The sequence below is a fragment of the Protopterus annectens genome, chromosome 1.part1 (assembly GCF_019279795.1).
Source record: "Protopterus annectens isolate FY-2018-M chromosome 1.part1, PAN1.0, whole genome shotgun sequence".
NCBI lineage: Eukaryota > Metazoa > Chordata > Ceratodontiformes > Protopteridae > Protopterus > Protopterus annectens.
This window is the reverse complement of record NC_056726.1, coordinates 1,037,031,331-1,037,055,248: the sequence shown is the minus strand read 5'-3', so window position 1 is coordinate 1,037,055,248 and position 23,918 is coordinate 1,037,031,331. Positions and strand designations below refer to the sequence as shown.

Here is a 23,918-nt window from a genome sequence, read left to right as displayed (position 1 = left end):
AGATGAAACTTAAAAGCAGGGGCCTGGGAAATGAACTATTTACAGGCTGGTTGTGTCCATTAGAGAAATGGTATACACAAGGTACAAGGCTCAATCCTGACCTCACTGATCCCTGTGTGGAGTTTGCATGTACTCCATGTTTCTTTGTGGGGATCGTCCCACATCCCCAAAACATGCTGGCTGTTTCCACCTCAAACTCTCCCAACAATGGAGTTGTGGGCAATAGTACAAAATCTAGAACACTGCCAATCAGGGGAAGAGTTGTACAGGCCAACTACTGATCTACACCAGAGCCACCTCCTAATTGTGGGATGGGTCAGTGTGCCCCTGCTATGAAGCCCAGCAGCTTTGGTTTAATAACCTATTCACCAGCCGGTGTCCATTTTCTCAGCTTGGGTTACCTGGGATAGTTCTGTTGAGCAAAAGCTGGAAGTAAAACCAATCCACCTGCCAAACATTAACCAAGGCTTCCTAAACTTGATGTGGGTTCCAAGATGTAAGGGCAGTGCAGCAAAGCCACTTGGCTTGGGATCTGAAATCTACTACTCAGGAGGAGGGCAGGCTAGAAATGGTGTGGGAATTGTGATAAAGGAGAGGCTTCAGAAGACAGGGATGTCATCAGAATAGTGACAGTAATGGCAATCAGACTCCAGTGTAGACAGGGCAATATTCATGATCTCAGCCTATGACCCACATCAGGGTTGTGATAGTGAGGAAGAGTGCATTCAGGCAGCAGTTGCAGGACGTGATAGATAAAGCAGGACAACATGAGTTGCTGTTTATAATGGGGGACATGAAAGGATAGACAGGATATGTGGACTGTCTAGGTCCACTTGGGTGAGGCAACAGAGAATTCGGTAGGAGAGGCCATTCTAGACTTCGTATGGCATATGGCTTGATAGTAGCCAACACATGGTTCACCAAGAGAGACCGTCACAAAGATCGCATACGAGAGTGACAACATGCAACTCGGGTAGACTTTCACCTAATAAGAAAAATTCATTGGCGTAGAGTCAGCGATTTGTAAAGTCATCCCCAGTGTAACAGTTTAACAGTTTGCCCACAGCATAAAAACTACTTTCTGCTACAGTCAGCTCATGCAGTAGTCAGAGAAGGCTCTAATGTCAACAGAGACTTGGCTGAAGACCTGGAAGGTTGCTTGATTGCCTGAAGTGAAAGCACAAGAGTTCAAGGAATTACTTGGGGCTGTAACAGCCAGAAAAAGAAGAACTTTATGGAGATGAAGAACTGCACCTCAAAACAGTTCTAGAGGACAGGAATTATCAGAGAAACATATATGTCAATCCAACATATGTATGAGGACTATAGAACAGATATGCCGTAGAGCCAGGTATGGAAATAAGGTACACAAGGAAAAGTGATGGTGGAATACTGAAGTCCAGGAAATCATAAAGTATTTGCAGGAAAATGTGGGAGATTGAAAAGATGGACCAGGCTAAGAAGGAATACTAGTTTGCTAACAAAGAGGGCTAAGAGAGGAGTTGCAGTAACAAAGAACAAGGCATCAGAGGCACTCTGTCAGCTTCTGGACAGTGACTCAGTAGATGGCACAAAGAAACTCTATCAGGTTGCAAGGCAATGTCAGAAATATAAGAGATAGTCAGACACTTTTCATAAGGGATGCCAGCAACAACCTGCTCACCAGTCCACAGCAATTATCTACCACCTTCCTATTTGTTAAAATTGTATTTATTCTTGGCTGGTTTGAAGACCATTTGTATTCCATGTCATCAATTTAAGTACCATATTCAACCTACGGGTACTGCTCCACCCCCTGTTCCCCTCCTTCCTTCCTACTTTTTTTAATAATCATAGGACTTGTCCCCTCTAACTGACCATGTTTATAATGCGCGAGTATGTGTCCTGTTGTGTTCCCCTCCCACTCACCTTAACCCTCTATTTTTGTCTCATGAGCTTGCTCCCTAACGCAAATTTGTAAGTGCTTTTTAGCGTCTCCTTTTCAGCAATATGTGCACAAACTGACTTTGAGAATAAATGCAAACAATTATATACAGGTATGATCCCTTCATCTGGAATTGAGTCCTCCCTTTTATTGCATTTTCCATAATCTCTCCACCATTTCAGCATCTGTGCTGCTCAAACTCGCTCTCACCCTCCCCCATGGGTAACTTAATTTACTGTTCTTGTGTCGTGTTATCAATGCCAGGTTTAAACAGTTAACACTAACTTTAGATCAAAAACTGACTGCACTAATTTTCCATTCCTTTGTCTAAAAAAAGTGTAGCATATTTTCTATGCTATTTCAGTTTTATTACATTTTGTAGTATTTTTTCTGCTGTGTGTCCTCAGTCTTCCTTTGCACTGCTAGTACTTTGTCTACTATAATGTAAACTATGCTTTTTTTTTTTTTAAACAGTTCTCCAAGTTTTTCCTCCTTTTAAGTATTTTCCACAAGGGCTTCTTTGAGACATAAACAGCTGCCATGTGGTGCAGACTGCCTAAATTGGTGATTCCCCTCTCTACTGATAGGCTTAGTGACCTGACGGGGATAATCTCGATTTTAACCTACCACACCACAGATTTCAGCTGTAAACCCACTCCCCATAACCCAAAACGTGCCCTCGTTCAGCTACTGCAAAGAAACAATGTATACGACATAACACAAAAGCTGCAAATTTAGAATAAAATGACTTTTTAGCTTATCTAAGCTTAATTTTTATAACCCACATCCATATTCCTAATGTGTTTAACCACAATTTAAGTATAAAAAATTATTTCTTTTCTTGTTCCATTCTTCAGAGTAAGACTGATGTCCAAGACCAGCAAACCTTACCTTTTTAGCGTAGAAGCATTTAACCCATGTTAATTTACAGCTAGCAGAGAGATTATTTTAGAGGTGGGCTATTTGCAACAGTGATGTAATGATGACCAAGTTATATGGGAAGAATCCTGCCAAAGATTGTATATTTCTCCAACTTCCAAAGCTGTAGGACATCCTCCACTCACGTGTACAGCCACTGGCATTCGAGTACAAGCCAGTATGCAGACAGACATATGGGTGCTAAACCTCAGGAATTTCTTACCATTGAAGCAACTAGCAAGTCTGTCTTACACTTTGTAGGTTCATCTGTCTGCTAATTAGTGCAAAGTGGGCAGCCCAAGTACACATTGAAGGCTACCTTTTCATCTTTTGTGAAAGAGGTGTACCTTTTTTCGTCAGAATTTATATCTAGGAGAAAGGAAAGTGGTTATGTGGGTGACAACCTTACAAAGATCATCATACATCTTGTCTTTTCTGTCTAGGGGAAGAGCTCATTTATTCAGGCTTGTATAATTTGTTCATCTTTTATCACGAAGATCCTAAGAAGCAGGTGAGGTTACCTTTTCCTTCATTTAGAGAATCAAAAATTGAAAGCACTTGCCAGTAATATCATGGACCCAGAGTTCCAGCTCCTCAAACATCCCTCTGCTATTCTTGAAAAAAAATGTTAAGCTTTGATTTCTTCTATGGGAAACTGGTTACCTCTTAGGATCATAGGAAGTTACTATGCTAACAACTCTAGGGCCCTTACAAGCCTAGCCAAGTTATACCTTTGTTTCTGCAGTCAACTCCTATTGCACCTGTCCAAGAGCGACACAGGTGGAACCCCTGGGGTGAATTTACAGTTACCCATCCAATCGTCTAGATTATGCTGAGGGCCAAAGAGGTACTCTGCCTGACATGACTTGGGAGTCTGTTCCCCAAGTGCAGTAACCTCTGGGAGACAAATCTGTACCTCCAGGAGGTTCTGTTAATGTCACACACCAGGTTAAGGTCTTTAGAGCGAGTAACCGGTGAGCCATTGGACTTAAGAATATGCAGCATTTTCAGTAAAGCAGAGTCAGAGATCGCCTCTGAGTAATCTGTATGAAACAGAGTAAAGTGAGTGATTTCAGCCAATCCACATAGAACAGATGCTGAAGACCTTGAATTTTCCTTGAACTTTTGTGGCATCTCCAACTGCTGCAAGTATTTGGAAAGGTACATACCAAAATGGCATTGTACTTTTATTACTGACCTGATGAAGGAAGAGTACAGGGAGGTTAGAACTTTGTTTCTGGAGACAATGCCCTTACTTATGAGATGAGCAATATAGATTGCCCTTCTTACCACTGTGGAGACATGGTGAAAAAAGATAAGGTTGGTGTCAGCATGTGTGCCCAGGTCTCTCACCACTGTGTGCATGCTTAGGGTGTTTCTATTGATGTGGTAGTTAGCTGTAACATTGCTCTTACTGAAAGGGATGATACTTTTTTTATGCATTGAGTTTAAGGCCGTGACTTTAGAATTAATTTGTTTGCGCAAGACCCTCTTGTACGATATTGACATCACTTGTGGATTCTATGGTCACTCCCAGTTTGCAGTCGTCTGCAAACTTTGTCATAGACCTTTATGTTTTGCTTGTACTTCATAGAAAGAGATTCCAAGCAGTAAACGTCCCAGAACTGATCCCTGTGTAACACCACTGGTTACAGTTCTGTTGGTGGTGGTGGTGGATTCCCCTATTGTTACTGTATGGGTTCTATCGGTGAGCCAGTTAGCGACCCACCTAATGGTAATAGGGTTGATACCTAGCTGGGGGAACTTGCAAATAATGTCTGAGCATTCTTTGGTTGGCAACTCTGCTGTGGCTGTCACTGCATGCTTAGATTGTCACACATCAGCCCCAGTGTCCCCTTCATTCAAAGGAACTAAAGATGATTAGCTAGTATTTGTCAACTACTTCAAAGCCTTTCAGTCATTACAGTCTAGTGAGAGATTGAATTGTAAGAAAACATTTCTTCAGACTCTCCTGCTGAGGAATTGTCTTTTGCAGACCCATTTAACAGAATGAGGAACCTCTTTAACTGGGAACAGAAAGAAATATGAGAATCCCATCAGGAATTTGTGTTTTATCACAGTAGGATACTCCTAAACCTGGTGACTCTTCTTCCAGTTTTATTTACCAGCTTTAGAATATCTCTTCCTTGCAACCAGTGGTTTACCTGACAACCTCCATATCCACAAAAGTCGAATAAATTATGCAATCTAGATCAGGAAACACAGCAGATCTTTTTATTTATTTTTTTTTATTTTTACATTTGTTGACCGGGCTAATCCAACTGGATACATGTCCATTTTCAGTGGAGGCCCGAGGAGAAAAGCTCCAGTAAAAAAACATATTAAAAACATCCTCAGGGGAAAAAAAAGCACAGAGACATATCGTACAACTATTAGAAAATAACATTAATATAGAATGATGCATCATCAGATTAACAAAAATTTACAATTTACATATTTTGATTTGTAAAAATTTACAAATACCAAACATAATTTAAAGAAAGTACCATTAAAAAGTGAGTTAAAGAATCGAACATGGAAAGTAGTGCTCAGGAATGATAATGTTAGAAATTAAGAGAAAAGATTAGTTTATAGAGAGTTACATAAAGAGGATTATAGTTCAGAATATTCTGTTTTAAATGAAACAGGAAAATTAGTGAATAATAGTTAGTCAGGGTTGGTACAAGAGCATGACCAGTGGTTAGAGAGGAAATGTTTTAGGTTAGTTTTAAATAGTGGGAGAGAGGTTAGGGTTGTAAGGCCTTGTGGTAATTGATTCCATATTTTACCAACTGAGTTAGAAAATATGGAGTCGCCTGCTGAGTTATATGATAAGGAAGTGTAAATCAACATTTTGTTAGCGGAACGTAGATTCCTCAGGTTGTTATATGACCTTATGAAGGTAGAAAGAATTGGGGTGTTGTTGGGTTGGTATAGGGCTTTGTGGGCAATTATAAGTTGGTTGAATTGTAATTGGTGAGGTAATTCAAGCCAGCCTAGTTGTTTTAGGTTCTGGCAATGATGAGTCCTGTAAGAGCAAATCTGGCAATATTGTTGTATGATCTAGCTAGTTTAAGGTTATTTTTAGAAAGATTGGTATATATGGGAGAAGCATATACTAGGGTAGAGATTAGGTGAGTTCTAGATATTGTGGTCCTGGCTTCAGGTGTTAGGAAAGGTTTAATTCTATAGAGGGATCCGAGTTTTCTGTTAACATTCTTTATTGTGGTGTTTATGTGACTGTCAAACTTTAGTTGATTGTCAATTGTAATACCTAGGAGTTTGGTGGTGGGGTCTGGAGAAATAACGGTACCATTACTAGATATGAGTGTGAAATGAAGAGGGGGAGACAAGAGGGTGTAAAGAGCAAAATTTTGGGGTTTTTTTAGGGTTAAGGAGAAGACAATGGTTAGAGAACCATTGTTCTATAGTGGTGAAAGCTTTTTGTGTGAGAGAATGAAGTTCAGTTTGGGATGTGCCAGAACAGATTATGGTAGAGTCATCTGCATATTGAATGCAGGTAGAGAGTGGAGTAGAAAGATGAAGGTCATTTATGAAAATGGAAAACAATAGTGGTCCTAAAATGGAGCCCTGAGGGACACCTAGGTAGGTGGGAAGGAGGTCTGAAAGATGGTTTTGCCAGAGAACCGCTTGTTTTCGGTTTTCCAGGTAAGATGTAAACCAGTTCATAGCAGGATTGTCGAGAGAGGAACTTCAGAAGGTGGAGGAGAAGCTGATGATTGACCATGTCAAAGGCTTTGGATAGGTCTACAAAGAATGCTGAGGAAGGAATATTTTTATTGCAATTTTTGTTGATACTGTTAGTAAAGGATAGCAAGGCTGTGGTGGTACTATGGAATGGCCAAAAACCATGTTGACAGCTAGAAGATTATGGAGGAGTAGGTGGTTTAGTAATTGTTTGTGGATGCATTTCTCCATTATTTTAGCGAGTGGAGAGAGTAGAGCTATGGGTCAATAGTTGGAGAAATCAGTTGAGTCTCCACCTTTGTGAAGAGGAATAATGTGTGAGATTTTCCAGATAGATGGGATAGTGCCTTCTTTTATGGTTTTATTAATCAATATAGAGATGGGATAGGCAATAGCTTTGGCTCCTATTTGAAGGTATTCTGCTGGTAATTTATCAGCTGAGGGGGTAGTCTGTTTTAATTTTTGAAGTAAGGAGGAGATATAGGAGGTGGGTATAGGTTCGAGATGGAAGGGGGGGGGGAATGCAGCTAGGAGTGGGCAATTTGGAAGTATCAGGTTTTTGTTGATTTGCTAGATTTAGTATAGCAGTAGTAAAGAAATTATTAAAGGCATTTGCTGTTTGGGTTGGACAGTCACGGTTGGAGCCTAGTGGATTAGGTGTGGCTACTTTGCCTGGTGATAGTAGTGTGTTAATAGTAGTCCAGAACTTTTGTGGTTGTTGAAGGGATGATTGTTGTAGTTGAATATAAAAGTTCTTTTTATCTTGTAGGATAGCTTTTTTTGTTATATTTCTTTGTTGTCTAAAAGTTTGGTGATCAGTACTATTCCTTGTGGTACGCCATTTTGCCCAAGATTTGTTTCCATTAAGGATTAGTTTCTTAGTATGATTTGAGAGCCATTTGGCTGGTTTAGTTTTCATTCTTATGGAGCGCATTGGGGCATGATGGTCTAATATAGCCAGGAAAGTGGCATTGAAGTAATTAACTGCTTCATTTATAGGGAGAGACTTAAGAGGTGACCAGTTGCATTGCGTAAGTTCAGTTTGAAACAGTTCATGGTCAAAATGTTTTTTGGTACGGACTGTTCTGACTGAAATAGGGATAGCTAAACTTGTTTTATGTCTGATAATATATATTAGAGAGTGGTCACTAATGTCATCTGGGAGGGTTCCTGTTGTATATTTTTGTTGTGGGCTATTTGTTAGTATCCAGTCCAGGATACTTTCTTTATTATTAAGTTTATTTGTTCTAGTTTGAGAGTTTATAGCTTGTGAGAAGCCAAACAGGGTTGATCAGGGTGGCTGGGTTAGTGTGGCTACATAAATTCCAGTCAATATTAAAGTCTCCTAGGAGTATTGTTTCCTGAGGGAGATTTTTAGAAAGCCAGTTTAGTAAGCCTTCTAGTATTGCAATATTTTTACCTGGGGGGAGGTAGGTGCAGATGATACTGATTTATGAGAGTTAAGCTGCAGTTTAGACAATTATTTCTGCATTATTATCTGAGGGTAGGTTATGATTTATTTTGGTAATTTGTAGTCCTGCTTTAAAGAGAATTGCTACCCCTCCACCTTTTTTATTAGTGCGGTCTTGTCTAAAGATATTATAGCCTGGGGGCAAAATTTCGTTATCGTTTATTGTGGGTTTTAGCCACATTTCTGTTAAGCAGAGGATGTCAAACTGCTGAACATCTAGAAGGGCATGAATTTGTGGTATTTTGTTGCAAATACTACGTATATTTAGATGGGCTATTGAGAGTGTTTTGGAAGGTTTGGTTGCTGGTAAAGGGATTGTTTTGGTTGCAGTTAGTGGGGGGTGGGGAAGGGTTTGGACCAGGGTTGGGGTGAATGTCCATCTATTAGGGAGTGGAGTAGTATAAAGTTGTAGTATTGGAGAGGTTTACAGTGGTAGTCAAGTAATTTTCTATTGCTTAGAATTGAGTATTTAATATGAATTAGATGATGATATTTAGCTTGATAGTAACTGGGCTTGTAGAGGGCATTGAGAAAGTTTGTAGATAAAGATGGATAAAGTGTTATTGTTTGTTTGTCAGGGATGGTAAGAGTAGAGAGGAGGGGATATTCGTAGGAGGTAAGTAGTGGTAAGAGAAGTTAGGAGTAAGAGTGCTAGTAAAGATTGGTGTTGGTCAGGCATGGCAGAGGGGTGTATAGTAGGTATTAGAGGGGAAGGACTGAGAGCAGGGGTTAACTTATGGAAGGTTAGGCTGGTGTTAGTGGGTGGAGATATATTCCTGGGGGGAGGGTGATAGAAATGTAGGGTGTGGCTAGTAGTATTAGTATGATTGGTTGATGGAAAAGGGGGTGTGTTTATGAGGGTATAAGTTGAGACACTGGGGGCGGGTGGGAATTGGGGGCAGGGTAGGGGAGCGGAGTGAGCCCGAAGGGCGAACGGAGCGGGAAGACACAAGCGAGTGGATTACTAAGGAAGACAATCTATAGAGTGGAGGAAAACAGCAGGTAGGTCAGAGAGTGAGAGAAGTATAATGGTATATTAGGTTAATCTAAGGAGATGTACTACGTTGGGGTACAGGAGTGTGGTAGGAGTATTGTACAGCAAGGTCAGGGAGGGAAGGTTGAAAATGAATAGGTCAGTGAAAGAGACTCTGTTTAAAAGACAAAGTAAGTAAGGGCTGAGGGAGGTTAGAAAACAGTGTATGTGGTGTAATTAGGATAGTGGGAAGGCGCCACCTTGTGGCCAGTTGTTTAACTGCAAAGACTGGTTCTTAAGCAAGGGGCTGATAGCAGGAGGGAGAGAGAAAAGATACTATAAGTATAGCAATAGGAATGGTTGCGCAAGATATAAAGTAAGATTCAGCACTAGTAAGGAAGTGGAGATTGGGGGTTATTGGCTGCTGGCTATCCTGGGTAGGAAGCTTACCTAATGTAGGAGAGTCTTTTAATTTAGAACAAACATACAGAAACAGGACATACTTTCACTGTCTTATTGAGTTGGTTTCTCAGGGAGCTGAAGGGAGAGATCTTAGTTGGTGAACTTTCTGGTCTTCGAGGAGGGTGGTAGGCGGGTAGTTAGGTTCTTGAATGTACCAATTAACCAAGCTAGTGAAGGGTAGGAAGAGAGAGAAGATAGTAAGGCTAACAGTGATAATGTTAAAAAAACAAATTCAAATATATCACATACACTTACAAGAATTTGCTAAAAGCATCTACAATGTATTCATGTTAAAATACTTCTAGTCAATAAAATGAAATACACAGATAAATTCAATGAGGTCTAACAACAGTTCTTATGACATGCTGAAAGCTTGAATATAAGAGCAGTGGGAATAGTTTTCCATACTTTAGTTATTAAATGAGGCCATCAGCAAGCCCTACACAAAAAGCGGATGTTAAATCCTAAAGTACTGACTTGAACTGTTATATAATAGGGTAAATATAAGAGATATGTGGTTTTGAAAATCAGGTAGTCGTTTGTATATGGCTAATCGGTTCAAGACTGACCTGTGTTCTATGTTAAAGTGAGATTAGCATAGACCTCGTTTATTCAGTGTGGGTAAAATCAGAACCAACAACTACGAGCTATTGTGGGAGTACAGTACTATATTAGCCTCTAAGATAAAACAACTACTTCCCCAATTGTCGTTTGACTCTCTTTGGTAATGTGTACAGCGAGAGACAGAAACATGTGCAAATCAACAAAGTTACAGTAAGTGATCTCTGCGGTAGCCTAAATTATCAGAAATTAGTAGCGCAAGTTCAGCATTGCCAAGGTATTAACCTTTAGAGAAAGTACAGTAAATCGAACAATTACATACCACTTTTGTTAACTTTTAACCCAAAAAAGAAGGTATGACAAAAGAAAGCAAACCGAATTCATTGCCATATACATGCAGAGGTAAAAGCCTCTGGGGCACGTGCAGAGAATAAATACGACAGCTTTACACAGCTAATAGGAACATAACCAGGGAGAGGTACAGCTACAAATAATACTATCTTGCGACTAGCTAAGAGAGATAAGCCTCAAGCAGCCGTTAATTAGGGCTATAAACAGTAAGCGTTCAGCTGCCAACAATGTGTCCCTAGTTCGAGCGTACGGTTATAAGCTTCCTAGGGACTCTAGCTAGATAAATGTGATAGCAGGAAAGGTTTGCGGCTGAGTATAAAAAGCTTTACACAGCAAGCATTATAAACTTCAGATAGGACTCTACTTATTGAACAAGCAGACTATCTCAATGTCATTCTATGACTCACACAAATTATGTGCCCACGTGTAGACGCTAAACAAGATCGAGTAATTGTCGGCACAATTCTCAGTCCATCAGTGAGAAAAAGCATGCATAAGATGCATAGTATTTGTCGGTTAGACAATAGTGATTAAAAAGCAGATATTCACAAACAGTATTGCTATTACAAGCAGAAAATGCTAATTCTCAATACAAGTCAAGCATCCAAACCAGTTCACTCAGTTTAAGTTAGGACATTTCTGTTTAAGTAGGCAGACATTACAGGCAGTATTTTTAATAAAAGTAGTAAATGCTTACTCTCAGCTTAGGTCAATCATCCGAGACAGAACGCACAGCAGCCAGGTAGAGAGCGGGGAAAGTAAGATGGCGTCCGTGAGTAGTGGGGTATCTTGCAGTAGTCTCTGTGTCAAGGCTTTCTTCCAGATACTTTATGGCAGCTAATCCTATTCCATCTGATAAGGATGACAGAATACTTGGTAAGTTTGGAAACAAGGTATATATACTTCCCTCTTAGAATGGTGAACTGTCAAGCTCCCATTATTGAATTTTGCTGGCTTTGTTTGAAAAAATGAGAATCTTACTAGCTGACCTTCTTCAGTCTAAAGACATCTTTAAGTTCCCCACTTTATTCTGTGTCTCAAGTAACCAAGCAATCACTTAGATGTTCTTGTGACATTGTTGATGTAGTGTCCAGAGCAACTGCCATTGGCTCAATAATGATGTCTGCTTGGCTGCATTCTTAGAACTTGGCAGAAAACATGCTGAGCTGTTGAAAGCCTCCTTGGATAAGGAAGTGATGCTTTGTCACTTTCTCTGCTGAGGTATTTGAAAGATTTGATGAAGAGGGTCTGCCTTTTCAGGTTCCTCTTCCTACTCAAGAGCTGTACACGGAAGCTTCTGAACAAGGCTGGGGAAGCCTCTTTCAACAATCTGAAAGGTCAGGGTCTCTGGCCCCATCAGCAGATCTCGGAGCACATCAATATCAGAGATGAGGGCTATACTATTAGCTGTTCAGGCCTTTCACTCCCTATGATTTCTAGGTCATCTAGGGGTTTTCTCAGACAGTACCATAGTTGTACGTTACATTAACAAGCAGGGGTGCACAAAGTCTTTTCTTTTTTGCAGGCTGCCCTTCAGGCCTGGAATTTTGCAGTTTGTCATCACTTGGTTCTTTAGGTGGTTTACATCTTTTCAAAGCACAATCTAGTGACAGATGATGCATCTTCATGAATAATGCTTCACAGAGAGGTATTTCTGGACAATGTCCATTAGACATAAGTGGGGTACTCTTCAAGGAGGTCTTTTTGTCTCCCCTTTGGACCGAAAGTTTCCTCAGTCTTCATAAAGGTTCCTTGCAAAAATATCAGAGAGTAAACACAATGTCCAATGCTGATCACATCAAAGCCCTGTCTCTTTATTCTGCATCATGCAGACTTCTAAGAGGTGATCTTTGCCCGCCATACAGTGCATCCCTGGACCCTGTTTTGATGAAATTTTCCATATCCACAAAACAAACAGCATCAGAAGTACTAGATTAAAAGACCAACATTTTGCTTATAACATAAATGGGACATGTTGGATTGACAGATATGTTTCTCGGATAATTCCTGTTCTCGAGAACAGGCTCCCCATCCACGTGAAGTAGAGCTTTTCTCTATTCCTTTTAAAGTGCAACTTGGACCAAAGGATGACTAATCAGAAATTCACGTCTGGCTTGTTTGTCGGATGGACAGAGGCAGTCAGTAAATCACTACCTGCATAAACCAAATTCGTGGGTCACATTCGGGTTGCCCAGCTAGGTTTATAAGGGCTTTAGTAGTTGTTAGCCTAGTGTACATCTATGAACCTGTAAGTACTCAGAGATGGACCTCATCAGTTAGTTAAACCAGAAGTGACTTGTTTCTCTCTGATCTTGACTGGCTCCTTTTCTACAATGCTTTCTACCAGTTCTTCATTTTCTACACTGGGAGTATTTTGGGAGGTGAGATGCACAAGCAGATAGAGTTGTGCTGATAACCTCAAAATTTGTTTTGCTTTGTGCTCAACTGTGAAATTCATGAACTGAGATCTGAGCTGCAATGAACTATAATCCAAAAAGAGAGCATCTCAAGAACCACTGTATAACGCAACAAATATTTGCAGAAAACGCTTTCTCAAGAAGAAAGAATAGGCATGTCTGTTCTCAGTGGGATAAGAAGGTAGAGCTGATTGAGCTTTAGGTTGCTTTTCTTTTAGATTTGATGCTGTCTTTTAAAGTTGTGTATGCTTGGTATGGGTCAGCAGATGTACTACAGCAAAGTAAGTGTTCCTAGTTTAAAAAACATCTTCCTTGAGTTGATATAGGCAGTCATAACATTTATATAAATGAAAACAAACCATATTGACAGATGATCTTTGCAAATGAATATGTTCTGCAGAACATAACACAGTTCATTCAGTTCCTGCCTTCCCTTAAACCTCATTCCTCCTCCAGAACATTATCCTGCATGTATTGTTCCCACAATTCAGATTTTATTTTCTATGTAATTTGCTCCTACCCTTTTCTAAATATCCCACTTGTTCTTTTATCTCTGTTGATATATTCACTACCTCTAGTACGGTTGGTTTAAATTTTGATTTCAGTTTTCTAGTAACTGCTTTTTTGGCCACCACCAGAATTAAGCTCAGCAAGGCCTTACTATGCTTAGGTGATTTTGAATTCGGTATCACAGGTCAAAAAAATAATTTCCTTAATTACACTGATTTGATCACCTAGTATTTGATCACCTGTCTGCAGGGAATTTTTAAAGTCTGCCAACTCATTACACATATTCTCAATTATCTTTCTTTCCCATCACACCTCCAACATTTTCCATCTATGTGAGGAAAAATTGTTTGCTCTGGATATAAAAATACATATGCAAACCGTTCCAAGCAAAAATTCTAAATCTTCGGGAGCCATATATATATCCTCCCATTGTATCTTTGCATATTTGGGAGACATACATATATCCTCCCATTGTATCTTTGCATATTTGGGAGCCATATATATATATCCTCCCATTGTATCTTTGCATATTTGGGAGACATACATATATCCTCCCATTGTATCTTTGCATATTTGGAAGACATACATATATCCTCCCATTGTATCTTTGTGAATTGCTTATCCAGTCTCTCTTCCCAATCTTTTCTATCTTCCTGTGATTGACTTGTCTCGTTATCATGTGGTATTTTATATGCCCTACTACTAATCCCGTTTTAAATGCAGCTTCTGTTCTAGATTCTGCTTAAACTCTACCAGTGCTGGCCTTTCAATTAGGATCTCCCTATTCCTCTCTCTCTGCGTATGATTCTGATATCAATTCTTGATGGGGAAGGCAGAGTCTAGCCTGCATTCCGTATGTATTCTTGGCCTCTTCCCATTCTCTGTTTGCTCCCAATACCATGTTTCCTTTGCCAATTTTTCACTAGTAAATTCCACCCCCTCTTGCCTATTCTCTGTACCTCTAATTGCAATCATTCCTGTCAGCAGAATCTCTTTTCTCCATTCCTGTGTTGACGTCTTAGAATACTTCCTTTTTCAGTGCAAGTTCTGTATGGTTATTGTTCTCCTTAAGGATCTGCATCCAAAATCCAAGACTGTCCTTATTAACATTCCCCCCGTTTCATCAAGATCCATTTCCACTTTGAATTATAGTTTTCTGCTTGTGCTATGTATAAGAAGCCTTAATTCTGTAGCTCTGAAATACCCATTCAAGTCAGGTAATCCCAAACCACCTTGTTCTGCTGGGAGGTTCAACTTACCCACTTGACTCTTGTCCTGTTTTCTTCCCAGATAAAATCCTTCAACTCTTCATGAATTGTTATCGCCAACTTCTCCTGTGGTTGATAGAAATATGCCATCCATATCTGTGTATAAAATGAAAGGACCTAAAAACTTTTTCACTGCTTGTATCTTGCTATCCATATCCATAAAACGAGCTTCCAGTTTCTCAGTTTTTATATTATCTTTAACAAGTCTCTTTCCACATATCCTTAGTTGCCATAACAGAATCCTTTTTAACCCATACTCCTAAATGCTTCATTTTATCATGTCCCCATAAGTACACGTATTGCTGAACCTATTTGTGTATGGTACAAATTTTACAGCTGTTGCCTTTGTTTTATGTTCCTTAATTTTGTATCCAGAAAAAACTTGAAACCATCTCAGAATGTTCTACAACACTGAATGTCATTTTCTGGTTTTATTAGGTACAAAACAATACCATCTACAAATAAAGCCAAATTTTCCTGATTACAACAACAACCTTACCAATTATATCATTGAATTTGAGTCCCTTATTTTCTTTGCCAGTGGTTCTAAGTATAACACAAGTAACAAAAGTGAAAGAGGACACCCCTGCCTGGTTCCTCTATTTAAACAGAACTTATGAGAGAGAACCCCCCACTTTAATATTTGCCTCCAATCCCTCGTATATCCTCCTAAGTAACCTTATTGTGTCAAGGAATGAAATGCTTCCATTGCCCTACTCAAAATCTCAGCATTCTCTGTCATGTCCTTCTGTATCAAGACCCACCAACAACAGTGGTGTTTTCTTACTTTTTGCATCCCTCGTGATAATCATTGATGTGAAGTTGTTCAATCTCGCCGTTTGTTCTTACACGTGGGTACGGAGCCGATCCATCGGCTCCGAGTCGGCCGCTTTCCAAGCTCTAGATCTCTGAGAAACTCTAGACACAGTCCCTATCCCATGATACTCTGCTGCCATACCCCAGATGTAGTTTGCCACTGCAACGGATCTCGCGCTCTTCGCAAGAAGCTCGGACCAGTACCTTTTTTTCTTGTGTCTTGACAGAAAATTGTCAATACTTGTGATAGTTTTTGATATATAGTAGTAGTAGTAGTCTAAATATTTCCTGTTTGTGGTTTTTTTTTTGAGATACTTAGCATTTGCTTTGTGTGCTTTCTTAGGAGCAGTTGCTCCTAGGCCTTTGGCCGTTTCTTTAGTTTCATTTTTTTGACAGGGCTCTGTCAGTTATTCTATTTTTTTGCTAATACGTGTTGTTTTTGTGAAATAGAGTTAGTGAATGTTCAGGGATCTGAACGTTTTGCGTGATTGTTAGTGGTCTTAATATCTGTAAAGTTCAGGGATCTGAACCTTTAGCAATTGTGCTGTTTACTCGTTTTTACATATGTCGGAGAAACAGAGATCAGGGTTCAAGCTGTGTGTGGCTGTGGACAGAAGATGTCCATCACCGACCACCACACTTCATGCATTTATTGCTTAGGGCCTTTACACCCGCAAGAAGACTGTTCCATCTGCCACTCTTTTAGTGGCAGAGTTATGCTGGAAAGGCGTAGGAAGCTTATTGATAGAGGCCTCTTAAAGTCAGACTTCCAAGAGTCTTTAGATAAATCTGAACAGACCTCCAAATCTTCAAAGGGGTCGAAGTCTTCCAAGGTGTCATCGGAGCCCATGTCATCGGCTCAGAGCACCTCGGGGAAGATTCGGTCACCGGCTCCTCAGCCCTCGGAGCCGAGCACCGAACCTTTGTCACTGAGCCAAGTCCCGATGTTGGAACCGGTATGGGAGGTTTTAAAGTCTTCGATCCTTCGGTCAGTGGATTCTTCGGCTCCTTTGACCTGTTCTTCCAGGACCCTCTCGGATATCTATGTGGACCGTGTGGTGCAGAGACTGTTGGAGAACCCGGTCTTGGCCAAATTGCTTTCAGCTTCATCTCACCTGGCATTGAAGCCCAACACCCACCCGTCACGATTTCTGCTCCTCCTCCAAGACTACTCAAGCCTTCGGAGCCGGAAGGTGAGGACCTGATAGTTGTGGAACCCTCTGAGCCAAGGCCTATTCTGGTGTCTTCGGCCCAGTCAACCTTGACCTCTTCGATTCCGATCGAAGGGTCTCTGAGCTGACTCTCTCTCACTGGCTCCTGGGGAGAGATTCGAACCGAGGCTTCGGTTCTCACTCTTCCTGTCGGGGCCTCAGCGCAGTTGAGCTCGGCTCTGTCCTCTGGCTCTGAGCCCGTGGTCTCGGCCCCGAGGAGACTGCCATCTTCTTTGGAACCGGTGGACGTCTTGTGCCGAGACACCGGAGCCTTCAATGCCATGATGAAGGTCATGTCTGCCAAGACTTTTACCTCTTCAGATCCTTTCTCTTCCTCCCCTAAAGAGCCTTGTTCTATCTCTACATCACAGGTTCCTACCAAGCATCGAGACCCAGAGCCTCAGGTAACCCTGTCAGGCGACCCCTGCTCTACGGAGACTTCACCAAACGCCCCCACTGATGAAGTCCCTAGGAAGAGACTGTGCAAGAGGAGGCACTTGGATTCCCCTCAGGAATCCTTGACATCAGACACCAACTTAGAGGAATCAGAAGGGTCCCCACAGTCCCCCTCAGAGGATGTCTCATTTGCAGACATCCTAGAAATACTTAAGCAGAGGGGTGACTGGCAGTCCCTTACCCCTACTGAGGATCAGTCAGTGCTCCTGAGGGCCTTTGGGTATCAACCTTCCACCTCCTGGGTTACTCCGCCTTTTGACAAATTAATGGACTCCTGATTCCATGGAACCAGTCCCTCAGAGGCCCAACAAATTTATCACCTCCCCTCAGCATACGTCCTTTCTTAAAGGGAGTCCCCGTTGATGCCATGGTGGTGGCGGCGGCCACCAAGAAAGAGATGTCAGAGATCTCTTCTTCTGTCCATCCTCCTAATAAAGATTCCAGGACGATGGACAGATACGGGAAACGCATCTTTTAGTTCTGCGACATTTGCCATGAGATCGCTTAACTATTTAACCCACTTACTCGTCTTCAACGAGATCTCCTCAAAGAGCTTGGAGATGCTCTACAGGGCAACACAGATGATGCTGTCTCCGAGAAAGTGACAGCACAGCTTAACACCCTTAATTCCATTTGTAAACTCGTCCATGCGGCTCATTTCTTATGCAGCCAAGGGATCGAGCTGGGCAGCCGGTTCAGCGATAGCTCTGCAGAGACTATCCTGGATGTGCTTATGCTCCTTTGCGGAAGCTTTCAAGTCTTCCTTTGTTAATACCCCATTTGATGGCTCTTCCTTGTTTGTGCCTAAAGTCAAGGAGACACTCACTAGGTGTGAGCAGGAAGGAAAGACTCTGTCTGCCGTAGGAGTCCGTTTTTCCACTCCCACTAGACCATACCCCAAAGGGCAGAAAGGTGGAAAAATGTGGTTCCGGAAGTCCCAAGGAGCTTTCCAGAACACACGTGCTAAACCCCTTCCAGGGGCAGAGGAGGGGGGTATAATGGTAGATGCCGCACAGGTGGCAGAGGGGGTCCGCAAAACCAGGGTGACAGGGAACAGTTCCTTGGCAAGCCCTATCAGTGCTCCTTTGAGGAGGCCCGACCATCCTGCTCTGGAGGCAGTCGGGGGTCGCTTAGCTTTATACCCAGAGACCTGGCTAGGAATTACATCAGATTCTTGGGTAAAAAGCATAATTACCAGAGGTTACATCATTCCCTTTTTAGAATCCCCTTCCATTCGTGCAAGAATCCCAGATGTTCCACCCAGTCTGCGGAATCTAGCAGCCATAGAAATTCAAAGGCTGCTGGATAAAGTCATCCAGCCAGTCCCGGCGGACCAGATAGGATCCGGAACTTACTCCAGGTTCTTTTTAGTTCCAAAGAAAACAGGGGACTGGAGGGCCCATCTTAGACCTCAGCAAACTAAATACCGTTGTCAAAAAGGAAAAGTTCCAGATGGTCGTGCTTCAGTCGATACTTCCGTTTCTCGAAATGGGCGATTGGATGTGCTCGATAGATCTCAAGGATGCGTACTACCACATCAAAATGACCAGGCCATCCAGAGATCACTTGCATTTCTGGCTGGGGGCCAGTCACTACCAATTCCGAGCTCTGCCCTTTGGTCTCACCACAGCCTCCAGAGTGTTCACCAAATGCATGGCAGTAGTCACGGCTCACCTGAGACGTTTAGGATTCTGGGTGTTTCCATATCTCGATGACTGGCTCCTCACCGCCACCACCAGGCATCAACTGATTCACGCCAGGGATTACACTATCAGCTTGTGCTCCCAGTTGGACATAACCTTAAATTTCGAAAAATCTGCCTTATCGCCATCGCAGCATATTTCCTTTATAGGAGCAGATCTAGACACCACCACCGCCCTGGTCAGATTGCCTCAAGAACGAGTAATCTCTTTACGAAACCAAGTATCCCTTTTGTTGATGGAAAAGAAAGTCCCTGCATTCCAAGCTGTGAAGCTGTTAGGCACCATGGCAGCGACTCTCACAGCGGTTCCTCTGGGGCATATGCACATGAGGATACTCCAATGGTTACTCTTCACACAGTGGTCTTAACAACTTCCAATGTCACACAAGATTCTGCTGACAAATACTTGCAAAAAGGACCTCCTTTGGTGGTTAAACAGCCACCAAGTTATTGTAGGTCATCCGTTTGTACTCCCCCCCCCCCCCCCACAGCCACAGTGACCACTGATGCTTCCCTGATAGGTGGGGGGGGCTGTGTCAGGGAAGAACTGTCCAAGGTACTTGGTCAGAGATGGAATCCAGTTTGCACATCAATGTCTTGGAGTTTAGAGCGGTGTTCCTAGCGTTGCAACACTTTCACGACTCTCTACCTCGAGAGAGTATTGCAATACAGACATACAACATGTCTGTAGTCTGGTACATCAACAAGCAAGGGGGAACCAGATCTTACCCCTTATGCCAAGAGGCCCTGAGAATTTGGCAGTGGGCTGTATCCACCGGGTGCTTCCTGATAGCAATGCACATCCCGGGGTCATCCAGCGTGATAGCGGACAAATTGAGCAGAGCCATTCTGTTGCCTCATGAGTGGTCCCTCAAAGAACGAGTGGCGGAAATGATATTCCGCAAATGGGGCCAGCCTTGCTGCGACCATTTTGCATCCCCGATGAATGCCAAATGCAGAAGCTATTGCCCTGAACCCTCCACAAGGAGACATCCCAAGGGACGCACTCGTACACGATTGGCCCTCAGGTCTCCTATATGCCTTTCCTCCATCCCCGCTGACCCCCAAATTTTTACAGAAAGCCAAAAGCCTGGGAAAGACTGTTATTCTGATAGCCCTGTTTTGGCCTTGGCAGATATGGTTCCCCTTCCTTCAACAATACCAAGTGGAAGAACCTTGGGTTCTGGACCCAATGCCAGATGACCTGACTTATTCATTGGAAGTTCTTGTCTCCCTCAAACTGACAGCTTGGCTGCTCCACTTCCCAACTTAGCCAGGTCTCATGATTTGTCTCCCGCGGTTCAGCATATTCTAGTTTCCTCTTTTAAAGTCTCCACCAGGAAACTGTATAACAGCAAATGGAAACGATTTGGTCATTGGGCTTCTCAACATGGTATTGATCCCTTTATCGCCCCTATTCATAGCATTCTGGAATTTTTGACTTCGCTTTTCCACGATGGTGCGGCAGCCGCTACTGTAAGGGTTCAATTTGCTGCCATATCTAACTTCCATGTGGGATGCGGAGGTTCTAACATTATGTCCCACAGATTATGTAAAGCCTTTTTAAAAGGGACTCATCACCTTCACCCCCCCCCCCGTCAGACATCCGATTACTCCCTGGAATCTAAATTTGGTGCTTTCTCAACTCATGCTTCCCCCTTTTGAGCCTGCATCTTCTTGTCCTTTGAAGTTCCTTTCTTGGAAGACAATTTTCTTAGTGACCATTACTTCGAGGCATAGAGTTTCTGAACTTCAAGCACTCTCTATTAGGCCCCCATATTTGGTCTTTCACCCCGACAGGGTGTCTCTAAGAACAAATCCATCCTTTCTCCCGAAGGTCTGTTCCGAAGCGAACTTGAACCAGTCCATTGAACTTCCCACTTTTTTCAGGCATCATGCCAGTAAATTGGAATACATGTTGCATAAGCTTGATGTTCACAGACAATTGAGATTTTATTTGGACAGAACAAAAGAATTCAGAAAATCAGATCAGCTATTTGTTTCCCATGCAGACAATAAGAAGGGCCTTTCAGTATCCAAAGTTACGTTGTCCAGATGGCTTTCTGATTTGTATAAAGTTTGCATATTCTTCAACCCATCAACCTTTAGAACATGAAGTGAAAGCTCATTCTACCAGGCTGTTTCTACGTCCCTAGCTCACGCAGCTCGTTTACCTTTGGACACCATTTGTGCAGCTACTTGGTCCAAACCTCATACATTTATTACTCATTACAAAGTGGACAGGGCCTCCAGGGACAGGGCTTCCTTTGGTTCCACCATTCTCAGGAATGTACTCCCGTGAGCAGCCCAGGATTAGGGTGCTTGGGACGCTACCCACGTGTAAGAACAAACGGCGAGATTGAACAACTTCACATAAAGAAGTTATGTTCTTACCATAACGTTCCATGTGAGTTGTTCATCTCGCCTTTGTTCTTATACTCCTGCCCACCTTCCCCCTCCATGTTCTGGAAGAACTGGTACGGCTGGTGGTCTGGTTGGTCTTGCTAGTGTCCTCTTAATTGTAAGTAGTTACTTTGTTATATTGGGTTGCTTAGTTGTGTTTCTTGCTGGGTTCAGCAAACTAGATCTGGGGTTTGGCAGCAGAGCATCATGGGATAGGGACTGTGTCTCGAGCTTCTCAGAGATCTAGAGCTTGGAAAGCGGCCGACTTGCAGTCGATCCCACGTGTAAGAATAAAGGCGAGATGAACAACTCACATGGAATGTTATGCTAAGAACATAACTTCTTTTTCTATTAATGCTTTCAAATGTTTGCCTCCCCTCCACAAAACCACATTGATCCATATGGCATCACCTCTACCATTCTTTTAGACATGACGGACATAAATGTGTTAGTCATGATTCATAATCGAAATGGGCCTATATGAAGCTTGATCTGATGCGTCTTTACCATCTTGAAGTGTTACAGCCACCACAATTTTCTTCCTGGATTTTGGTGCTTCTCCTCTTTTTAAAATGCTGTTAAGCGAAACCTTCCAGATCTTTAACACTGTCTTCCTTCCTCTCTTCCAAACTTCCACAGGAATACACTCTATTCTTGGGAGACTTTACTGTAGATAGGTTGTACATCACTATTTCATCAAAGTGAAGTATTGTCGAATTGAGAGGTATACAGTAATAACTTTTCTTTGTAATGGCACCTGGAGAGGCATTTTCAACTGAGGTTTTGTTTTTGATTCACAGACTGTGTGTAAGGCACATTTCTATCAGTGTGATCAAGGCCCACAAGATCGGTCAGCAAGCTGCATCAATTTAAATATTAAAGCAAAGGTGAAGTGTGTTAAAGATGTGAAGTCTTTTTTGTGGGGGGCGGGAGTCATGGAAGAATTATAATTTGTGCAACAATCTATAGGTACATTATATATCAATTACAGTTCAGTATGTATTTCAAAAAGTTTAGGAAAACTTTGTGATGCGTGACTCACACTGTCCTATGTAAAATAATTTGGTTTAGATAGAATGAACATATTTCAGTAGAATGCCAGACAGACTTGTTTTCTTATTAGGATACGCTCACTTTACAATGGGTTTGCTGATTGGAAGTGCATTCAAAGTGTGCGTGTTTTGAATACTAATTAGTCATTATTGTATAATGCGTTTCTGTTTTGAGTTTGACTGATTGGACTTTAATTTGGATCGCTAATTATAATTTGTTTGGAAACAACATGGGTGCTTTGAATTCAAACTGAAAGTGCACCCAATAAGTCATTGATAATCTCATGTTAAATCTGGTCACATTAATAGACATCTGTGTACCACCGGAGATGACTGATTAAATCTGGTCACGTTAATAGACATCAGTGTACCACCGGGGATGACTGATTAAATCTGGTCACGTTAATAGACATCAGTGTACCACCGGGGATGACTGATTAAATCTGGTCACGTTAATAGACATCTGTGTACCACCGGAGATGACTGATTAAATCTGGTCACGTTAATAGACATCAGTGTACCACCGGGGATGACTGATTAAATATGGTCACGTTAATAGACATCAGTGTACCACCGGGGATGACTGATTAAATCTGGTCACGTTAATAGACATCAGTGCACCACCAGGGATGACTGATGGGCTGCTTAAACCAGCAAACTTCTGCATGATTTGTATTCTGTTATCAATGGCAAACCTGTAGAAGTTTTGTTGAATCTGCATACAGCCTCATTCTGCTGCTACTGAATCAGAATCCTGCACTTAACCGTGGTTTGCATATCAACACAAAAACTGGGATATTCACTCCATGATTTTCATGTTAAATGTTAACTGCAAAGAGCTATGAATGATATTAAAGCAGTAGTTCATGGCAATTGGATGGGAGTTTTCTGGTCATTTACTCCCTTCTGGCCAGAGGACTCTGCTCACTCACCCTCAGGATCAAACCTTCCAGTCAGAAGTAAATACACAAGACCGCCTCTGCAGGAGAATAGTGTTGTACTGTTGTATTTCTACTGTTGGGAAAGTTGTCTTCACACTTGCACAATATGGAATCCTCAGACATATTCCTACCAAAATACAGCGAGCTCTTATGTAATGGACAGTAAATGCAGAATTTTCTAAGGAGTAGTGGTGAAGGGTTACAGTATCAGTATAACGTGGTATGTTTTTCATTTTTTTCTTTGAGTTATGTTTTGTACAGCAGCAAGGTCTTTGAATTCTGCTTTGATAAAGTTTTTATATATGAAGCTGCACACATTTCCTGCTTGTATAGAATAGCCTGAATGTAATAGTTTCTTTCAATAATCTGTTTTCCTAAATGGATTTTTTCAGGTTTAAGACTGGTAAATGGCACAAGCCGTTGCAATGGCTTGGTGGAAGTGAACGGTGGCTCTCAGTGGGGCTCAGTCTGCAGTACTGATTGGGACATGGCAAGTGCTAATGTGATCTGCAGACATCTAAGGTGTGGAAGTGCTCTGTCTGTACAAACACGGAACTTGTATGGTGAAAGTCAAGGACCTGTTCTGTTGGATGGAATACATTGCAATGGGTCAGAAAAATCTCTGTCGCAGTGCTCTGCAAGCCAGTTTGGAAACTACATCTGTGACAAATCACAGGTGGCAGCAGTGGAGTGTTCAGGTACAAACTAATGTCAAAAAGTAATTTTTGGAAATTTTTACTACATTTTAGAGCCAGATAATAGTTATTGCAAAAT

The 23,918-nt window shown here is 41.8% G+C and overlaps 1 protein-coding gene across 1 annotated transcript in view; it reads left to right on the top strand.

The window, feature by feature from the left end:
* LOC122808805 (deleted in malignant brain tumors 1 protein-like) overlaps positions 1-23,918 on the top strand; it is a 568,450-nt gene that overhangs the window by 271,923 nt on the left and 272,609 nt on the right. The window contains exon 6 of the mRNA XM_044079867.1: positions 23,537-23,842. Coding sequence (XP_043935802.1) covers positions 23,537-23,842 — 306 coding nt within the window. The remainder of the gene's footprint in view (positions 1-23,536; positions 23,843-23,918) is intronic.